This window comes from Dioszegia hungarica (assembly GCF_025882075.1).
Source record: "Dioszegia hungarica strain PDD-24b-2 chromosome Unknown MKK02contig_11, whole genome shotgun sequence".
Lineage (NCBI taxonomy): Eukaryota > Fungi > Basidiomycota > Tremellomycetes > Tremellales > Bulleribasidiaceae > Dioszegia > Dioszegia hungarica.
The window spans coordinates 1,028,055-1,049,001 of NW_026515771.1; the positions used below are offsets into that span (position 1 = coordinate 1,028,055).

Genomic DNA, 20,947 nt, shown 5'->3' on the forward strand with positions numbered 1-20,947 from the left:
AGGAGATGGGTGTGATGGGTGAGCGGGGATGGCTGAAGGGAGGTATAGCTGAGTGTAGAGGTTGAGGTGGTAGCTGCAGCGGTGAGGAATTCAACCTTGGCCGAGTAGGCGGGACCAGAATAAAGGGGGGGATCAGACAAAGGATGGCCGGCAATGACGTCTTTGTCGCCACTTTGGCTGCCGGCCCCACCATGTCTCTGTATGACTGCTCCAGCTCCGTTCGTATGCATGCAAATCTGCTGTAGCACAGGGAGATACTTGCAGGAGCAGCCAGAGGATAGCGAGATGTGCCGCAGAATTATACAGCTTGAAGCAGCAAAATGGGGATTCCAGACCTGATTCCAGTGAAAGCCGTTGCTCCCGGCTGGGTGGCGCCACAAAAGGCCCAGCTGGCTGGCCTCCATGCCGGCCGGGTATTCTCGCCTCTTTTGCACCAAGTCAATCTATACTCGAGCCGTCTACTATTCTCAGAGGCGTATCTCTTCTACCTACTTTACTGTCGGATTCTTGCGTCGACAAATCTCTCACATCATCTGCACAGTTGCGGTCAGACAACAAAATTGCTCGGTATCATACGGTGAAACCCTAGAATTTTCCCTCGTCCGCCGACCCCTCCTTTGGCTTGTTAGCCCTTGCTTGGCCTGGAGGCTGGAGCACTTAGCTCGAGCACAGCCCGTCCATCCACTCTATCTCCTACGCTCCCTCTTCAGCACCCGACGACTATCCATCACCATACCGCCCATCGCTCTTTGGGACCTCCCAACGACCATGGCGCCCCAAACGACACGTCCGGGCAGCCCTGTCCGTCTCCCCCCAGAGGACACTCGCCCGAACAAGATCGTGAACCCTAATGGACCCAAGTATCCGTACAAGATTGATCCACTGCCGGATGGACTGCAGACGTATGAGGAGGTGGTGAGGGATTTACGGCGGTTACTGGGGAAGGAGCCGGGATATTTCTTGGTCCATGGGCGGGATGATGAGGGGTGAGTCGGTGTCGGTGTTATGGGCTATGCGGTGCTGATGGGCAGATATGACGTCTCTACGAGTATCTTCAACGGTGCAATAGTATCTGCTGCTACGGCGGTGGTCAAGCCTACCAACGCCCGGCAGGTCAGCAAGTGGGTTCTGTCCTTGATACTTAGCTGCGAAGCTGACCCTGCAGGACCATCAGATACTGCCGCGAGCACGACCTACATCTGTCCGTCAAGGCGGGAGGTACTGGAGTGCACGGCCAATCCGTATGTTCACTGAACTACCCTCTCTGACTATAGATTGCCGGACATATCATCCTCGACCTCGCTCTAATGACCGAAATCACCGTCTCTCTTCCTACACCCTCCGCCATCACCCTCCACGAATCCTTCTCCCAGCTCCAACTCGCACCGCAGCGGACATCGCCCAAGGCCACTGCGCCAGTCTACCTATACAAGCGGTCCCTCGATACCGAAGCGGACAGTGCAGACGCCAGCAAACGCAAGCGGGACCTCGACTCTATCCGGGATGGCCGGATGGGCCGATCATTCGGGAGCGGGAGTGCAAGTGGGAGTGGGAGCGGAAGTGGGAGCAGGAGCGGCAGTGGGAGCAATACCGGCGCGGACGATTTGTCGTACTCTGCCGAATTGTCGCAAATCCTCAGCCGGGATGGGAGTAGTGGTAGCGGGAGTAGCAGCGGACGAAGTCGGAGTCAAGGTGATTCTTCCACCCCGCCGACATCGTTCGAATCGCACAACCCGTACGGCGGGGGCAGGGCGAAGCCGCAGGATGTTCCTCGACCTATCATCTCTACCCAGTCGGGCTCAATCTTCCAATACTCTGGCTCGGCATCCTCCCTCCCTTCCGGTAGTCGAACGACCTACATCAACCCCTCCCCTGTAACATCGACGACATTCGGTTTCGCCCCTTCTCCTCAATCTTACTCTACCCCAGCGTTCAATCCCAGCACCTTTGACCCTACCTTCGGCCAGCCGTACACCAACTGTAACCCCAATCCACCCACCCACACTATCGTCACCTTTGGAGCGGGCACGCATTCCAAATTGCTAGACTCGACGACAGCGCGGTCGCCTTATGGCGCATTCTACGTCCCCACCTCGGCGTTCCCGGTCGGTGCGGGTCAGTTCCTGCTAGGCGGGTTTGGGTTCCTAGGTCGACAGCATGGGCTGGCGATGGATAATGTGGTCGAGGCGGAGGTGGTGTTGGCGGATGGACGCATAGTGTGGGTAGGCGAGAATGGGATGGCTTCTGGCGAGTGGGCGAAAGGGGAGGATCCAGAGGAGTTTTGGTGGGGATTAAGAGGAGCCGGACCCGCATTGGGCGTGGTGACTCGATACAGAGCGAAGGCGTACTACATTCCCTCTGTCTACGCTGGGAACTACATCTAGTACGTTCACCCTCCGTCTGCTAGGATCCAGCTGACCAGTAGCGTGTTTGACAAAGCCACAACCCCCTCCCTCCTCCGACACGTTCGCGACTGTATCAAAGGCGCCCCACGCGCCCTCTACGCCAACATCATCATGACGGCCGGTCCGCCCGGTGCGCCCGCTATCGTCGTCATCCAGATGTGCTACGAGGGTCCTCGGTCCGAAGGGGATTTGTACATCCAGGCGATTGGGTCGTGGGAGGGTGGAAGACCGCTTTTCCAGGATTTTTCGGAGAGGAGCTTTGAGAGGCAGCAGTTGGCCGTGGAGGAGGTGTTGAAGGGCGGGCATGGGAAGAAGTGGTACGTTCTTTCGAAGCTAGGCTGTGGGCCGAGCTGATATCTTGTCAGGTATATCAAATCGGATATGATCGAGTCGTTGACGGATGAGGGGATCGATGGGACTTGCGCCCGGTTCGATTCTGTCCCTGATGGGTGTAGTACGTTTGTCTTTGCCTTGTCGGAAGCGAAGGTACATATGCTGACCCCTCAGCGTGGCTGTGCGAGTTCACGGGCAACGGAGCGGTCGGAGATGTCGCCGATTCATGTTATCCCCAATCACACCGGAAAGCCATGTTCACCGTCGCGGCGTTACACCAGTGGGCACACGACGAGCCCCCTGCTCTGGACACGAAATGCGTCGTCACTGCCGAAGCGTGGATCAATGAGGTCATGCGGCCGGTCTCGGTTGGTGGGCCATTACCTTGTGTGAGCTCCCATCTTTTCCCCCAACAGCACATGGGCGAATGATTAGCGGTGTACTCGAGCTGATACTCCAGTTCCTCCAATCCTCAACCCCCGAAGACGTCAAACCGGTATATGGTAAATCCTACCCCCGTCTCCTCGCGCTCAAGACGAAAATGGACCCCGAGGGGTTCTTTTGCCATTCCATGTTCCCGCGCCCGCATGCGCCGGACGAGTGGGGACAGCTCCCGCCGCTTACGCAGGCGAGGATGAGGAGGGCGCATGCCGAGACGGAGAGGTTGAGGGGGAAGGGCAAGGCGGGGGGGTCGGGCGGGGGTCGAGGAGGTCCCGGCGAGGGTGATGGCGAGGGTGGGGAGGGGGATGGGAAACAGGGTGAAGAAGCGGGGTCGGAGGAGGACAAGATGGAGGTGGAATTGAAGGGGACGGAGGTTGTTGCGGAGGCGAGCTGAGGCGCGAGGAGCGAGGAGTAGGGGAGATCTTCTTGGCCTCTTGGTGTATCATATAGTGGACAAACTTTAACTTGTTTATGCAGACCCGCTTGTGCAGCTCATACTGTGACTGACTATACTATAGCTCGCGAGTCAAAGTGAAGATGATGTATATACAATTGCATGATGTGTACCGACTATGATTGCTATGATACAGAACATGAGCTACTACCATATACAACGAGAAGACTATCTACAGCACTGATATCTGCCTCTTCCTCCTCGAGCTCATCGACCGTTATGTCCCTCCGCCTGAGACCGCTATCTTCCCTGGTGATCCCTTCCTGAACGATTGGCTTGACTACCTCCACCTCCTCTTCCTCTTCCTCTTCTTCCCCTTCGTCATCACACACAGCTTCTCCCCTTCTCCCTCGGAATCCAGTACACCACCTACACGCACATCTCCCCGGCCTCACCTCTTCCGCCTCCCTGACTTGACCACTTACTGCCTCCCCGTCGTCCCCTGCGCCTGCGCCTGAGTCGCCTGAGTGGCCTGCGTGGCACTCCCGTCGGTGATGAGCCGGCGCTTCTTGGTCTCGGGGAGTCGGACTTGGTGCGTGGAGGTCTGCAGGGAGACGCACGCGGTTGAAAAATGCGCTCCAGCACGGCGGTAGCGGTCGGTGAGGTCTTCCTTGTCGGCTTGGTGGGTGTTTTTGATCTCGGCGAGGTTGTTGAAGCCTGCAGGGTCAGCTTGGCTGGTCAGAGAGCACGTGACAAGAAGCTCACGCTCGATAAGAGTGTTGTAGAACGACATGGTGCCCTCCAGGCCACCCTGCTGGTTCGCAAAGGCGTCTATATGTCAGCTGAGCTGATATGGTCGCTAAGAGAGCAAAGGAGCTTACCGCTGACCACGTCCCACTGGAGATGCTTCTTGTCCTCGTCCTTGGAAGCCAGTCGCTCCCCACGAGCCGTCGCATGGGATCGGAGACTGTTGGCCCAAAGCTGGCCCTGGTTGACCGAGCAGGGGATCGAAGAGGGAGATAGGAGCTCCTTGGCGACGATGAAGTGGCCAGTCGGGACAGGGGGAAGAGGGGGTTTCTGTAACTGTATCAGCTTGAGCTCAGCGATCATAGCGGTCAGGCAAGACTGTCGAACTAACCTCCTTGACTACCATGGCTCCGCTAGTAGCCCCTCGCTTATCGCCACCGGTGACAGCGGGCTTGTTGACAGCCTCAATCGAAGTGATCGCCTGGTCGCTGCCGAAGGTCAAGACTTCGGAATCGTCCTGAGCAGCGGATGGACCGTCGCCTTTACGAAGCGGACCTTGCCCCTGTTGAGGAGGACGAGGCTGGGGAGGCCTCTGACCGGATTGCTGCCGGGTGTGCGCGCCTGGGATGGGAGGGCCAGTCTGATATATCAGCTTCCTTCCTCAAAGTACCTTCTGTTCTCGTAGTGAGGAATGCTAGCGAGATGACTGACCTGACCCGGCTGACCTCCTCCTCGCGCCGCCTCCGCCATCCTGTACTTGTACTCCATCTGCATCTGCTGCTCCTTGGTGAGCGGCAGTCGATCCCGCTGGCCGCCGGCTGGTCCCTGAGGCCCCGCGGGCCCGCCTTGACCTTGAGGAGTAAAAGCCCGCTGCTGGTTGGGCCTGAACGCCGCATGGCCGGGATGAGGGGGACCTTGTTGGCCTTGCGGATGACCGCCAGGGACGTTCCGACCAGCCGAGTAGTTGGTAGGGTTGAAGCGCATACCGGGAGCTGGAGGAGGGGGCTGCTGCTGCTGATTGGGCTCATCCGGCAGTTCTTCGACGCGAACAGAGGGTTGACGGGTGGCGCTTCGATTGGCATAAACGCTGGGATACTCGGGGGATATAAGGGAAGGATTGGGGACCCGTCGTGGCTGGACTTGGGGGTTGTGGGGACGTTGTTGGTCGGGCGAGTGGGCGGAGAACTGGTCGTCATGGCGGCGATTCAGAGGGCCTGCAGCGGCTTGTCTGTTCTGCTTGGAAGCCATCTGGGTGGTCAGTGACCGATATTAGACCTGGCATATACGGATGGGGAAGAGGAGGGGAAGCGTAAGAGAGGGAGGAAGGAAGGAAGGGAGAAGGAGGAGGAAGGAATAAAGCGTGATGGGGAGGACTCAGTGCCGTATCGAGGTGTGCTATCTCTTCTGAAGCGCGATAAACTCACTTTGAGTCCACTGGAGCACTCTTTGGAGTGAGAGGTAGGTATAAGGGTGGCGAGAAGGACGAAGTACGGATGAGGGGGGAAGAAGGAGAAAGTCTGGGCTTATATAGGGGACGGACAAAGAGGGGACGTGCGCGGTGGAGGTCAGTGAGGGGCTCCAAGGCGGCGTAGAGCGGCAATCGCCGCCAGGACCCTGATCCGTGCGTCTGATCTGACTTTTGAGGGGAGGAGCTTTCAAGGCACTCTGTAGCTCTTCCATCGACGCTCTTGGCTGCTATAGTGAGGATGAGAGGGAAGAGAGCAACAGTGAGTAATGTAGTGGAGCTAGAGAGCCGCTCTCTGACCGGATCAGTCTGCAAATCGATCATGAGAACAGCAGCAGCGAGAGCTCTCGGCAAGCTGCTGGCTCCTTCTCATCGGCCAATACCCATACCCCCATCACAGCCTGGCTGTTCGAGATGGCTCACTTGCACCTGCTGCCGGACGCAGACCTACTTCTCGCCGAACAACACTCGGACCATACAAACTTCAGCCAAGGCACCAGAGCCCGAACCTCCAGCTCAGGAATCAAAGGCGCACTACCTCCCCCTCCCTCCTCGCCTCCCTTACTCCCCCACCTCGGTCCCCTTCAAGCGGCACCTCGAGATACTCTCCCTTTCTGCGCTCTCGTCCACTCAGGACGAATCCTGGCGGGTCTACCTCTCCCTCCATTCCTCCCTTCGCCGATACATCCCTGACGACACATTTCGCTCGCTCCTCGCACATCAGCTGTCCAATTCCTGGCCGAAACAACGATGGGTCCGCTCGCGCGCCCTCATCGAATTCGGACAGAGCTGCGGCATGAGGTTGGAAACGCTGGGTACGGAGGTTCTCGGGAAAGCGCTGGAGGCGGGGTTGAAATATGCGGTGGATCTTAAGACGGATTACGGTGGAATGGCGAGGATCCTGGAGGCGTTATGGGCGGCACTAGCGAGGGTCAAGAAAGGCGATCTGTCGTCGGTCGGGAAAAAGACACGGAAGATGTGGCTGGAGTTCCACCTCCGCGCGATTGCGGAGTGGAAGATGCGGAAGGGACGCGGGGCGAGCGAGTATCCTCTGCGGCGACCTCCGGAGGTTGTCAGAGAGATGGTGTCTTTTGGCGCCGCGAAGGATACGGAGGAGCTGCTGGATGAGCTGCTGAAGAGTGGGAGGGAGGACGCGAAGGAGGCGCTGGAAGTGGGGTTTTGGTGCTGGACCAGAGGAGTGGACATCTCGGACACGACGGTCGAGTGGTGGATGGTGCAACTGCACAAGCAGGGGCAGTATGATTTGCGCGAGACAGTGCAGGAGGCGGGGCGGAATGCGGAGCAGGAGGTCGGGGAACGGATCGATCGGGTGCTCGTGAGCGCTTTGCAGCGGCTCGAGCCGCGAGCGGTTAGGGCGGCACGGCTCCTCGCCCAAACACCACCGGCGGCGGTCGACAGCTTGATCGTCCTCGGATTCAAGCTTCTTCAGGGCCCACCCGCGGACCTGGAAGCAGCTATCGACATCTGTCAGCGCCTCGTCGATACGCGCGGAGCGGACGCGGAGAAGCTATACCACGCTCTGGCGGCAAGGGTGTACGCTTTAGCCGATTTCCCTATGGAAGCCACCATCATCCGGCTCGCCGATACCCTCCTCTCTGCCTCGAAGGATCCCATCTACCACCGGCTCATCCTGCACAGCCTCCTCCCCCTCAGCACGCCCGAGGCGTACACTTCCGCCCGGCGCGTCTATTCCGTCGCTCGGGCATCCGGATACAAGTGGACTCTGGCGAATCAACCGGCATGGCGGACACTCTTCCACCAAGCTGTCGACAATCGTCATCTCCACTTTGCGTCCCGGCTCTACGCCGATCTGCTCGCGGACGGGCGCAGATCCAGTCGGCAGGACCTGCTGGCCATGATCCGCTCGGTCTGCATGAGCAAGAGCGCCTCTCGTCCTATTCTTTTGGAACGGTACCTCCGGGACTTTTTGGACTTCTTCCCCTCCCACCTCAACTCGCTCGTCCGAGCCCTCATCCGCGGCTTGACCACAAACCAGCGGCCGGATGACGCTCAACTCGCATGGACACTCATCAAGCGGCTCAATCATGATGGCGCTCCCGTCCTCCCCCTCGTCGAGATCCTCGCGCTCTCTGCACGGAGCCAACATCGGGAAACCATGTTTGAGATCCTCCGTGCCCAGCCCGCGGAATCCCTCTCTCTTCTGTGCGACGCCGCTCTTACTTCCCTCAGCCAACATGCCAAGTCCACCTCGGACCGGCACTCCCTCTCTCACGAAGAATCCCTCGCTCTCGCCGCAAGCCTCTTTCGCGAGATGGCGGCCAAGCAGATCCCTCCTTCCGCCAAGTCGGCCACCGCAATCATACGCGGTCTGATTGGCATCGGGGAGCTCGACAAGGCGTTAGCCATGCTCGCCGTGGTTGGCAATGCCGGTATTCGCGTAAAATCATCGGCGGTCGGCAGTCTTATGGTACGCTTTGCCCTCGCGGAGCGGTATGACGCGGCGGACGAGGCGGAGCGGACGTGGCGGACGTCATTGTTGACTGGGGATGTTTATGATCGAGGCGTGGTCGGGGCGAGGGCGTTGATGGATGTCAAGCGGGGGAAGAAGGTGGATCTGAAGCGGGTGCAGCAAGAGACGGGGTGGAAGGCTAGAGGGCCATTCCTGAAGTTTTTGAAGAGTCTGGGAGAGGTCCAGGAGGAGGGGCAGGCGGTGGAGGCGGTGAAGCCGGCGGAGCAGCTACTGCAGATTGGGAGTGGGCAGGCCGAGGAGGTTCAGGATGTACAGGAAGAGGCGGTGGTGCCAGTGGACTCCGAAACAGGGAAAAGGACGGTGTCGTCAGTCGGCCTGCGCTTCGGCTCCCCGACGATCAACTTTGGCATGCCTGGTGTTCGGTACGCGACGGTATGAGGTAGAACGGACAATGGGCATGGGACCCAGCGGTGCCCAGGTATCCAGGAGGGGAAGTCAGTATCTAGCATGAGTCGGATCTTGTAGCGAGTACATATTTATCAGGGTTATCAGTAGACAGTATCCATATCTGTATAGATTCCGGAGCGCTGTGCTCTCTCTGTACAGCAGCACCGCTGTTGCATGCTGCGTGAGCTGGCGGAGTACGACGCCAAGGTGCATGGCCGAAGGCCGAGGTGATTTTGCCGAAGGGAAAGGAGGGTGGCTGAAATTCGTAAGGGTCGCGTCCCCGCTGTGCAGGATTTGGCTCTTCGGCAGCAGTCAGCCTGCTCCTTATCTTGACTACCAACATCACCTAATATCATCTCTCCAGCTCTGGAGACGCATCTGCGCAGCCAGAGGGCATGTCTATGACGACCTGACGCGGAGGAACGACTACGAGACACGAGACACGAAAAGGCAAAAACATTCCAGCTGCGAAACCCGCTCGCTCGCTCGCAGCTGCCCAGCCAGTCCGAAGGTATCGACTTGTGCCTTGGCTCAAAGGACCACCGTCGGCGGTTCACGCGCGTCCACATCCTCGGCATACAAGCGACGCGCTCTGTCCGTCCAGACATCGAGCATCAGTACCGTACCACCTCCACCTCGTCCAGGGCACCGCTAGCACTACTCCACGGGGGAGTCGACGTACTCGTAAACGCGTCTTTGTCACCCGGCCGAGGTCCTGCCCGACATGTCCAAGTACGCGAAATTTCTCTCTTCTCCATCTACCATGACTATGACTTACTCTCCCAGATCCTCATACGACATGGAGTCAATCTCTCCCCTCCACGCCGCTTCTGGTTCGGGCAGTAACAGCAATGCCAACGCCTCCTCCTCACGACCTTTTCGGCGGCACGACGACTATCTCGACATTGACGAGGAGGAGGATATGTTTGATCCGTCCGGTATCGACCCCGCTCTGCGTCTGCGGACGACGCGGACGGCGCACTCTGTGCTGGCCGAGTCCATCATGATCGAGTCGGCGCAGGAACGGCGGAAAAGGCGGAGAAAGGAATTGATCTCGACAATCAAGCGCAAGGCGACGATGAGTGGAAGGGGGACGGGTCGAGCGCCGAGTCTGATAGGGTCTATCAGTGGGCGAACGCGGGCGTCCACCATCGGGGATGGGGATAGAAGCGTCGCGAGTGCGGATTTCGGCTCAAGAAGCCAAACCCAGGAGGCGCCTGAAGCTCCACCTACCGTCAAACCACCGACCAAATCCCTTAGCCAGCGCTTCCACGATATCCTCAATAACAAATCTACCCAGCCTGCCCCTCGGCGCATGATCTACGTCAACCTCCCTCTCCCGTCGAATCTCCTCCACAAGGGCGAGCCTATCGTCCGGTACGTCCGCAACAAGGTCCGGACCGCCAAATACACCATTATCACCTTCCTCCCTCGTAACCTCTTTGAGCAGTTCAGGAGAATCGCCAATGTCTACTGTAAGCCATTCTTCGAGCTACACGTTGAGATCAAGCTGATGGCTAGTCTTGGGACTGGTCATCCTCCAGCTGTTCCCGGTCTTCGGTGCGCCAAACGGGCAGATCGGAATGCTCCCCCTGATAGCTATCCTCGGGATGACAGCCATCAAGGACGCCATAGAAGATTGGCGCCGGGCACAGCAGGACGACGAGGTCAACAATTCGGCGACGACCAAACTCGGCGGATGGCGGAATGTCAACCAACCGCGGGACTCGCGCTCCTTCTTTGAGCGGACCCTCGGGATGGGTCAAGACCCAGGCCGGCCATCACGGGGAGTTCGTAAACTACGGGACGCAGAAGCGGCGGTCGGGAAGCAGATCGTCATGGCGGCCCAGAAGGATGATGAGCTGGAAGAGGTGGAAGGCGTGCCGGTGTCATACGGAAGTGAATCTTCCCATGACTTTATGCGGCGAGCACCCAGCTCGGCAAGTGTCCTTTCTAAACGCAGTATAGGCGTTGTCGACTGGTCCGCTCCCGCACCCGGTACCGCCAATTGGGAACGCACCTTATGGTACGTCCTCTTTTGGATCTCGCTGACAAGCAGGAAAAAGCTCGAAGTAGGCGATCTCGTCCTTCTCCAAGAGAACGAACAAGTCCCAGCCGACATCATCGTCCTCTCCACCTCCAACGCCGAAAAGAATTGCTTTGTCGAAACCAAAAACCTCGACGGCGAGACCAATCTCAAAGTCCGGCGCGCTCTCAAAGCGACGAGCAATATCGCTTCCGAGGAGGATATCGAGCACGCCCGGTTCGTTCTCGATTCGGAACCGCCACATGCGAACCTGTACAGCTATAACGGCGTCTTGCGGTATTCGCTCGGGGGGGACAAAGGGGCGGAGATGAAGCAGGAGGCGGTGACGATTAATGAGCTGTTGCTGAGGGGGTGTTCGTTGAGGAATACGAAATGGGTGATTGGGCTGGTGGTGTTTACGGGTGGGGATACCAAGATTATGATCAATGGAGGTGATACCCCGTCGAAGCGGAGTAAGATTGAGAAGGAAACAAGTGAGTACTAAAGGAAGGACAAGCTGACCTTCAGATTTGTATGTTCCCATCAGACTTTTCCTGCAGAGATACTGACCTGCAGCAATGTCATCATGAACTTTGTCCTCTTGATGGCCCTCTGTCTAGTGACCGCCATTCTACGTGAGTGACCTCCAAGCAAAGCTGATCGCCAGACGCCTACAATCAAAGTCTGCCAAACACCAGTGCCGAATCGTACGAGCCAGGAGCGCAGGATACCGATAATATCGTCCTGGGTGGTGTTATCATTTTTTTGTGAGTAGCGGCTTAAGGCACGCGCTGAGTTTTAGCTCCTGCCTTATCGTCTTCCAGAACATCGTACCAATATCGCTTTACATCACCATCGAGATTGTCAAGACTGTGAGTTGGCACTTGAATTAGAGCTCATTCCCAGATCCAAGCCTACTTCATCTTTCAAGACGTCGAAATGTACTATGACGTCTACGACACCCCCTGCGTCCCCAAAACCTGGAACATCTCGGACGACCTCGGTCAGATCGAATATGTCTTTTCCGACAAGACCGGTACCCTCACGCAAAACATCATGGAGTTCAAAAAGTGCTCTATCCAGGGCATCTCCTTTGGCGAGGGGATGACGGAGGCGATGATGGGCGCGGCCAAGCGGGACGGGCAGGACACATCCACTGCGATGGAGGACCAGGCGGACCAGCTCGAGGATCTCAAACAAAAGATGATCGAGACGATGAAGCCGGCCATTCCCAATCGCTACCTCCGGGAAGATATGTTGACGCTCATCTCGCCCGACATGGCTTCCCGGATGGCCAACCCCTCGGACTCGCTCCGTCCCCACATTGTCGACTTTTTCCGGGCTCTCGCAGTCTGCCATACCGTCCTCTCGGACAAGCCGGACGAAAAGAACCCATACATTGTCGATTACAAGGCGGAAAGCCCCGACGAGGCGGCCCTGGTCGCGGCGGCTCGGGATGTCGGATTCCCCTTCGTCAACCGCAGCAACGACCGGATCGATATCGAGGTGCTCGGCAAGGCGGAGCGCTGGGTACCTCTTCGCGTACTAGAGTTCAACTCTACACGGAAACGGATGAGCGTCATCGCCCGCTCTCCGGACGGACAGATCGTCCTCTTTTGCAAAGGAGCCGATAGTGTCATTTACGAGCGGCTCGACAAGCACCACGACGAAGAGGTCAAGCAAAAGACGCTCAAGGACCTGGAGACCTTTGCAAATGGCGGTTTGAGGACGCTTTGCATTGCCTACCGCAACCTCGGGGAGGAGGAGTTCCGGGACTGGGCCAAGGCGTACGATGCGGCCTCGGCGGCGGTCAAGGATCGGGAAGAGGCCATTGAGCGGTCTTGCGAAAAGATTGAGCACTCGTTGACTATTCTCGGAGCGACGGCGCTCGAGGACAAGTTGCAGGAAGGGGTCCCGGACGCGATTGCCACGCTGCACGAAGCGGGCATCAAGCTCTGGATCCTTACCGGTGACAAACTCCAAACGGCCATTGAAATCGGATACTCGTGCAACCTCCTCACGAGCGACATGGAGGTCATGATCATTTCAACGGATACGGCGGATGGCGCGCGCGCACAAATCGAAGCGGGTCTCAACAAGATCGCGTCGGTCCTCGGTCCACCTCCCGTTCGGAAGAAGGGCGCGCCCCCACCCCAGATCAAGCGCAACAGCACCCAATTCGCCGTCGTCATTGACGGCGAGTCATTACGGTACGCCCTCGGCGCAGAGCTCAAGGGCCTCTTCTTGAGTCTGTCGACGCAATGCACGGCGGTCATTTGCTGTCGGGTCTCGCCCTCGCAAAAGGCTTTGACGGTGCGGCTGGTCAAGGAGGGATGTGACGCAATGACGCTGGCGATTGGGGATGGCGCGAACGATGTGGCCATGATCCAAGAGGCGAATATCGGGGTGGGGCTGTTTGGTCTGGAAGGATCGCAAGCGGCCATGTCGGCGGACTACGCGTTTGGGCAGTTCAGATTCCTCACCAGGCTGCTGTTGGTGCATGGGAGGTGGTCATACGTCCGAGTCGCGGATATGCACGCCAAGTAAGTCCTCGTCTGGATCTAGCTGATATCAGCTTTTTCTACAAGAATGTCATCTGGACCATCTCCATGTTTTGGTTCCTCATTTTCAACAGCTTTGACGCTACCTACCTCTTCGAGTACACCCTCCTGCTCTTCTTCAACCTCTTCTTCACCTCCCTCCCCGTCGCCGTCATGGGTATCTTTGAGCAGGATACCAACGCCGCCGCCTCCATGGCCTTCCCGCAGCTTTACAAGCCGGGGATTGTCGGGTCGGCATACACCCGAACCCGGTTCTGGCTGTACATGCTGGACGGGCTGTATCAATCCGCTGCGGTCTTCTTCATCCCCTACGCGGCGTACGGAGCGGGCATCACCTGGTCGTCCAACGGTCTCGACACCAACTCGCTATATGACCTTGGGTCGACCGTCGCTTTTGCGGCGGTATTGTCCGCTAACGGGTACGTCGCCATCAATAGTCGTTACTGGACCATCATCACCTGGGTCGTCTACGTCGTTTCGACCCTCCTCATCTACATCTGGCTTCCCATCTACTCGGCCATCGCGGCACCGCCATTCAAAGGCACCGTCAGCGTCATCTTCCCCACCTTTACATTCTGGGTCACGACCATCCTCACCCTCTTTGTCTGTATCGGACCACGGTGGCTCGTCCGGTCCTTCCGGCAGTCATACTTCCCGGACGATAAGGATATCGTGCGGGAAGCCTGGATCGCGGGAGATCTCAAGGATCAGCTGGGACTGGCGCACCGGCGGAACAAGCAGAGAAAGAGAGGGAAGGGCAAGGACATTACACCACAAGAGTCGCCAGACCTGGGCAAGCCCGTCACAGCGACGGAACGCTTTGCAGACGATGAGCGGGGATTTTACCGCGCCACAGACCTCAGCAGTCCGCGTCGCCCCCGGTCACTCGTCTCGCAGGACAGCCGGGATCCTTTCGCCTACCCTCCCAGCCCCCTCATCCGGCATACCCTCTCCCCACCGCTTCTCGGCCCCGGATCGTCAGGGATGCAAACCCCACCTCTCACGCTCTCCCGGAATGACCCCCTCCACTCCCCTCCATCCTCCGCCACGGCCCAGGCATTCCAAATGGCCCAAGCGGAGATCAACCGCATGTCCCGCTCGTCGGCAGATCTGGACCGAGCAGCCAATTCTCCTCCGCTCAGCGCGGGCAGGCCAGGCCCCATCCGCCGCGGCTCGTCTCGGAAACAGACACCCACCAAGGCGAACCTGTCCATCCCGGAGCAGCGGCGGTATGACGATACGCAATCCCCCACGCGAGCGAGTTTTGAAATGCTAGATAATGTAGACTTTTCGTCGCCGACGAGAAGAGCAAGAGCGGGAGAAGTGGCGGGCAGGGGATCTATAGATGGGACGTCAAGGGATGGCGGATTTGCATTGTAGAAAGTAGGGATCTTTATATTTGTGACGCAGTTCAAAGGATGCATCTTGGCTTGCTTATGTTACACACCATACTCCTCCCTCAGCGCCCGCTTTCGCACATCCAACAGAACCTTGGCCATCTCTTCCGGTGTAGGCATGACAGGTGGCTCGAGACTTTTTGGGTCCAGCATACCCAAGAAACTCCGCGCAAGCGCCTGGCGCGGATCTGAGGGTGTAGGTCCCGCCGCTTCCTCTTCTGTTGTCTTTGCCTTCTTTGACCCGTCCTCGTCCTCCGCTTCCATCTCCACGTCTGCGGCCTCGACCACGGCTTCCGCCGCCGCTGCCGCTCCTCGGGTCTTGCGCTTCGTCGACTTTTTGGCTGGTGGGGGTGCTTCGGCTTCGGCAACGGTTTCTGCTGCAGCGGTGGTGGAGCTTTCGGCGGGTGCGGCGGTGGGATATGGGATGGAGATCTCCGCTATTGACAGGGTTTTGGCTGTTTCTGCTACGGCCGCCTCCCAATCTATAAAGTCAGCGCTGCCTTCAAGTGGCGGGAGCAGACATACCTTCTCTCGCTAATTCCTCCTCCTCTTGTGCGAGCTTCTCGTCCATCTCGTCTAGGTCCCCATAGTACTCCGGCCCCTGGTGCCGGAACATCTGGAAGCTAGCATTCCGTGCCGACTCCTCGGATGCCTGAGTAGCTGTATGTCAGCTCTTGATTCGATTGTGCCACTCACATCCTCGGGTGAAGAGCTCCTTCACTCCAGGCAGATCTTTCGCTCGTCCAAAATACCTATTCATCAGCTCTGCCAATTCTCAAGACTCACTTGTATCCCCTCGTTCCTGGTACTTCCTTCCCATCATCCCCCACCATAGCTCCGGCCGCACGCTTATAATTCGCCCCTCCCAGATTCACAATCTGCGTCTCCCAATGCCGCTTCTCCCGCATGAGCTGATTGATATCGTCGTTGAGATCCCGGATCTCATAGTCGGTCATTGTCGCTGGACATCAGCTATGATCAGCGATCTTGACGTACAGTCCTGAATTTTGGACACCTTCCTGCTGATATCCCGCAGGATATCTCCTCTCCACCGCTCACAGTCGCGAAGACTTGTGACGGACGAGGCCATCCGAGGGCGTCTGTCGCCTTTGGTCCGGTTCCCCATGCCCATATCGACCGCTTGTTGTTCGCGGAAGCGATACAGCATGGACTGGGCCTTTTCTCCGTTACGTGCCATCTTGTCGAGTCGAAGTGGGGGTTATAGATATATGAGGGTGAGATGGTATAGTCGGGAGCCTCTGCTTGCTTGCTTTGGGTGGAGACAGGTGAATCCTAATTCATCCCTCCACTTACTCGGCAAGGCCTTTCCCCCGCGCGCGTAGATGAGCCAGGTGGACAAAGAAACGACCTACAACACCTATCATACACCTTGCTTGCTCTGCTCTCTCGTCTACTGCTGGCATACAGACCGGATCTGGGTTCGCGCACAGCCCCAAAACATCGTGGTAAGACGTCGGAAGGCCAACTCGCCGTTGATCTCGGCCTCGTCTACCTTTTCCGCGCGTCCACCGAAATATCGCCCATGTCGCTGGCAGCAACACGGTGAGCCTAACAATGGCTCCAGCACCTTCCGATCGCCCATCAACCTCCCCCGTTACTGCCAAAGCACCACCTACCGGGCCAAAAGCCAGTCGAGGACCTGTCGTCAATGGTCACGCGCCGCCGGCCAGCATACCGGAGAAGCGCAAGCCTTTCTCTATTGCCTTCCCTACAAATGCCGCAGCTGGACCAAGCAGGCCGCAGAATGGGCAACTCCGTCCATCAGTGCCAGCGGGGCCTGCTCGCGGTCTGCCTCCGAATGCATTCGGGCAGTACTCGGGCCAGCAGAATGGGCATCAACAGCGGTACCAGTCTGGTGGGCAGCCGGCGTACACTCAGCAGCGCCCGCATGCCGCGCATCCGCTGAACGGCTCACTTCCACACCACACACAGCCAAATGGATCCCGTCAACCTCCGGCCGGTCCGTCACGCTCGGTCCCTCCACCACCACCATCAGAGCCGCCCCCACCACCTCCATCTGCGAAGGAACCCCCTCCGCCGGCACGAGCAGCACATTCACCCGATACCCCTCCCCACCTCGCACGCAAACCTCCACCTCCGATAGCCACTCCAGCTCGGATTCCTGCGGACGACCCACCTCAGACACCACCCATCGTCCCAGACTACCAGTCCAAATGGCTGCCTTCGGAGAAGGCCGTACGAGCCCCGGTCAAGATCAGCCTCTCTACCTTGCCTATGGCCAAGCTCCCTCCACGCGTAAAGCCCAGCTCCAAGTTGGAGGCGGTCGAATTGCGCTTGGAGACGGGGCGAGTCTTTGTGATGGCTTCACCTCCGCGCAAGGGCGAGTCAGCGCGTCCACATTCTCCAAATGGCCATTCTCCACCTCCTCCCCCACCATCGGCTCGTCCACCATCCCCTCCACTACGGAAATCGCCGCCTCCCTCTCCACCTCGCGGAGCTCCACCTGCCCCTCCACCCCTCGAAGCCTCAGACAAAGACCGAGACTCGGCGAGCGTGTCTCCAACTACCTCCACCTCGCGACCGCGGATAAAGCGACCAGAAAAACCACCTCGGGTCAATTGTCCGCCAACTCCTCCCCCACCACCCGTAACCAGACTTCCTACCCCACCTCCGCCTGCCCGCAATGCGTCGTCAATACCCTTGCCGCCACCCTACCACTTTCGAGATTTGGCTCCGGCCCGTCCCGCAGACTCAGAATCGGACGACGAGTCTCGCTCGTCAGAGAGGCGGACTCCTAGACGTGATTCTCCCGAGGAGTCTCCTCCTCGCCTAGTATCTCCACCCCGGAGAAGGCGGACACCGACGCCAGAGCCGGCGAAGGAGCCGGAGTGGACGCCTCCGGCGTGTTTCCACAACAGGGAGGCGGGTAGTTTTTTGAAGACTTTTGCGACAGAGGGGAAGGCAGAGGCGGTACGAAAGGATGGGAAGGAAAAGGAAGGCTTCATGAAGGTGGTCGACCCACGGCTATTGGAGGTGCCAAAGGCAAAGCGGCCAAGACTGTTCTCTGAACTCCAATGGGACGTAAGTTTTGGCTCGTGACTAAGCTGATAGACAGTGGCAGGACGATGTTTCCGTCGGCAAGAAACCCCTCTCTCCACCTACAGCGGTCCTCATCACTCAGCTGAACCCGCTCACCACTGCCGACCAGATCAAGACCATGATTCGACAGTACGGGACGATACGCAATTTCGACAACAAGGTGCACCCAAAGACCGGAATGCAGATGGGAATATGCTGGATCCAGTTTGACGAGCCCAAGAAGCAAGCGGGGAAACTCTCGACAGCGTACGATGTCGCGGTCAACTTTGTCAAGGCCTGCGACGGGATGAGGGTCGGGAGGCAGCCGGACGAGCGGATCAAGGTTGTGCTGGATGGAAGAGGCGAAAGGGCGATACAGGCGGTCAAGGAGGCAACCGCGCCAAGAGAGACGCGGGAGAAGCCAGGTATGGTGGTGTCCAATCCACCTCCGGTCAAAGCTCCAATCGCAGCTCCCCCAGCGGCGGCACCAGCGGCAACGGCTACCCCAAAGCTTCCGGCGATACCCACACCGGTGTCCCGACCGGTATCCACTCCCGTCAGCGGCCACGCCACGCCAATGGTTACCGCCAATGCTGGTGAGGAGCGCAAGCTCCCTATTGCTGTACCCCTCACCGGGAGAGTATACGGCTTGCCGAATCGTCCGACTCAACCGTCGTCATTCGCTCCGCGGGTTGCTCAACCCGTCCCTCCTCCCCGTCCGGCGGTTCGCGATACCTACCAGCCCCCTTCTGGTAGGAGCTCGACTTACCCCACTTCCTATCCCGCACGACCCCCCACCAATCCCCCTATCAACGGCTCGGCGTATCCCTCTACCTATGCTGCGGCTCACACCAACACCTATCAGCAAGCACCATCTCGGCCATCGACATCGCAACAACTCCCTTCATCCTTCACCGAGGCGCCGTTCGGTCTTCCGAGAAGGCGCAGAGATAGTAGCAGTAAGAGGGAAAGTGGGAATGGGCGGTACAGCAGGGATAGGGGGCGAGGTTATAGCAGGGACAGCAGGGACAGAAGTACCAGCAGAGACCGCGGACGCAAAGCCGACCACTACATTGCTTCCCGCTCGTCTTCCTACTCTCGATCCCCATCCCGCTCGCGTTCTCCCCGGCGTCGTCCTCTGCCCCGCAGACCTCGAGACCGCCGCCATCCTAGCGACTGCTCGACGTGCGATTCGGACTCCGATTCGGATTCGGACATGCGGGGGAGGCGAAAGTTGGCTCCCAAGTCCAAGGGGAAATCTGCAGCTCAGCAGAAGGAGATGGAGAGGACCAAGGCGGCGCTGGAGGCGAATGGCAAACCGGCGCTGTATGTCGTGGGGCCGAACCTCGCGAAGGCTCAGGCCAGCGAGGAGGATCTCAAAGACCACTTTAAGAAGTTCAAGCCTGAATCTGTGAGTCCTTCTTTGGCGCTGGGGTGTACCAAGCTGATCATCAGATCCTGAGCTCTGGCGATGGCTTTTACGTCCTCTTCACCGAGTTCTCGGGCGCCAAAGACGCCACATTCCTCGACAAAACGGTCTGGCGAGGCTGCAAGCTCAGCTTGACGGTCAAATCGGATCACGTCAAAGCTCTCCCCAACGACGCTACGGGCATGGACAAGTCCATGGCGGCCGCAGGTAAGATGAGCTGGCAGATGATGACGATTGGGAAGCGGAAGGTAGCGCAGCCTGCCAAGCCTGTCCCGGTGGTGGCTATTCCCAAGAGGGCTCCGCCAGCGCGGAAGAAGGTGGAGACGGACTCGGAGGAGGAGCGGCCAGTATCGCGATCGAAAGGCAGGGCGCGGGCGTACACCTCGTCCAGCAGCGACCTGTCGGAAGAGGAGGAGAAGGCCGTCAAGCCTAAACCCAAGTCTACGCCCAAAACCACGCCCAAACGCGCCAGGCCTACCGTTTCTACCGCGGATACCCCTATACGTACCCCGTCGCCATCCCCGCCCCCACCCGTCATCGAAGAGGTCGTCGAGGAAGTCGTCGAGGAGGAAGAGGCGGTACTGGCGCCCAAAGCGCAGGCTGGGAAGAAGCGAGCAGGGACGGCCAAGACCTCCAAGAAGGGCAAAAAGGCTCGGATCGAGTCGCCTGCTCCCCTCGTCGAGGCTCCTCCGCCTCCAGAGCCCGAGGTCGCCGAGATTACCATTGCTCCGAAGAAGCAGCCAGCGTCCAAAAAGGCCAAGGTCAAAAAGGTCCCAGCTGGACCGCTGGACAAGCTGGTCGCGGACGGACTCGTCGAGGACGAGGAGGACGCGTACTTCTTGTCCCAAGTCCTCGAGGAGGCGCCGGAGCCCGAGCCATCGGACGAATCCGACGAGGAGGCGGACCTTCTTCCCGAGGGACACCCACTGTTCCACTCTTCCGGCTCTTGGCGAGCCCAAGGGGTCCGCAAGGTCCCTCACGCCCCCAAATCCGCGTACCTACCCCAGCGAAACCGAGCCCAAGCTGCAGCGGAGGCCACAGCCGCCTCCGCCAACGGCCCCGGCCTCACCACCGGCCGGACCGCCCGTGTCACCGGTCGTCGTCTTGCCCTTGATATGGAAACCCATCGCAAGACCACCATCAACACGGCCGAGTCGGATCTCTTTGCCTTCAACCAGCTCCGGATCCGGAAGAAGCAGCTCCGGTTCGCACGGTCCGCGATTGAGGGGTATGGGCTGTATGCGATGGAGACGATCCAGACGGGCGAGATGGTGTGCGAGTATGTGGGCGAGCTGATCAGGTCGGTAGTCGCCGACTTGAGAGAAGCCAAGTATACCAAGCAGGGGATAGGGAGCAGTTATCTCTTCAGGATAGACGGGGATGTCGTGTGTGATGCGACGTTCAGGGGGAGCGTTAGGTGAGTCTTGAGTTTGGGGTATGGGCAGAGCTAATGGACAGTCGTCTGATCAATCACTCGTGTGATCCCTCGGCATCAGCCAAGATCATCTCCATCAACGGCCAATCCAAGGTATGTCCCCTCTCGCATGCCCTTAGAAGAGAGCTCACTGCCAGATCGTCATCTATGCTAAACGCCAATTATCCCCAGGCGAGGAGATACTGTACGACTACAAGTTCCCGCTCGAGTCAGATCCAGCGCTGAGGGTGCCGTGTCTGTGCGGATCAAAGATATGTCGGGGGTTCCTGAATTAGGTCGGAGTGTGTAGTTTTTAGCATAACAGTCATAGCATATACAGTGATGCAGGTCAATATAGGGATGGTCCCGCTCCAGG

General features: G+C 58.6%; 6 protein-coding genes across 6 annotated transcripts; 4 read left to right on the top strand and 2 right to left on the bottom strand.

Moving 5' to 3' along the window:
* Window positions 1-768: 768 nt before the first annotated feature.
* MKK02DRAFT_16649 (uncharacterized protein) lies at window positions 769-3,573 on the top strand (the record flags this gene model as incomplete). The annotated part of the gene is made up of 9 exons (XM_053085663.1): window positions 769-986; window positions 1,032-1,121; window positions 1,166-1,241; window positions 1,275-1,435; window positions 1,586-2,383; window positions 2,426-2,722; window positions 2,771-2,859; window positions 2,913-3,127; window positions 3,199-3,573. The coding sequence occupies 9 exons, from the start codon at window positions 769-771 to the stop codon at window positions 3,571-3,573; spliced, it is 2,319 nt and encodes a 772-aa protein (XP_052944742.1).
* Window positions 3,574-3,758: 185 nt separating this feature from the next.
* MKK02DRAFT_28075 (uncharacterized protein) lies at window positions 3,759-5,568 on the bottom strand (the record flags this gene model as incomplete). The annotated part of the gene is made up of 6 exons (XM_053087479.1): window positions 3,759-4,002; window positions 4,059-4,290; window positions 4,339-4,404; window positions 4,455-4,665; window positions 4,712-4,960; window positions 5,032-5,568. 6 exons carry the CDS (start codon window positions 5,566-5,568, stop codon window positions 3,759-3,761), a joined length of 1,539 nt encoding a protein of 512 aa, XP_052944743.1.
* Window positions 5,569-6,107: 539 nt separating this feature from the next.
* Window positions 6,108-8,675, top strand: MKK02DRAFT_16439 (uncharacterized protein; the record flags this gene model as incomplete). The annotated part of the gene is made up of 1 exon (XM_053085634.1): window positions 6,108-8,675. The coding sequence occupies one exon, from the start codon at window positions 6,108-6,110 to the stop codon at window positions 8,673-8,675; it is 2,568 nt and encodes an 855-aa protein (XP_052944744.1).
* An 808-nt stretch (window positions 8,676-9,483) lies between these two features.
* On the top strand, window positions 9,484-14,651 carry MKK02DRAFT_16407 (uncharacterized protein; the record flags this gene model as incomplete). Its single annotated transcript, XM_053085628.1, has 6 exons — window positions 9,484-10,159; window positions 10,206-11,204; window positions 11,378-11,477; window positions 11,513-11,582; window positions 11,617-13,253; window positions 13,286-14,651. 6 exons carry the CDS (start codon window positions 9,484-9,486, stop codon window positions 14,649-14,651), a joined length of 4,848 nt encoding a protein of 1,615 aa, XP_052944745.1.
* A 59-nt stretch (window positions 14,652-14,710) lies between these two features.
* MKK02DRAFT_37844 (Isy1-like splicing factor) lies at window positions 14,711-15,866 on the bottom strand (the record flags this gene model as incomplete). Its single annotated transcript, XM_053089807.1, has 5 exons — window positions 14,711-15,150; window positions 15,194-15,328; window positions 15,365-15,420; window positions 15,455-15,629; window positions 15,665-15,866. The coding sequence occupies 5 exons, from the start codon at window positions 15,864-15,866 to the stop codon at window positions 14,711-14,713; spliced, it is 1,008 nt and encodes a 335-aa protein (XP_052944746.1).
* A 377-nt stretch (window positions 15,867-16,243) lies between these two features.
* Window positions 16,244-20,867, top strand: MKK02DRAFT_37845 (uncharacterized protein; the record flags this gene model as incomplete). The annotated part of the gene is made up of 5 exons (XM_053089808.1): window positions 16,244-17,731; window positions 17,766-19,139; window positions 19,184-20,574; window positions 20,616-20,685; window positions 20,730-20,867. 5 exons carry the CDS (start codon window positions 16,244-16,246, stop codon window positions 20,865-20,867), a joined length of 4,461 nt encoding a protein of 1,486 aa, XP_052944747.1.
* Window positions 20,868-20,947: the final 80 nt, after the last annotated feature.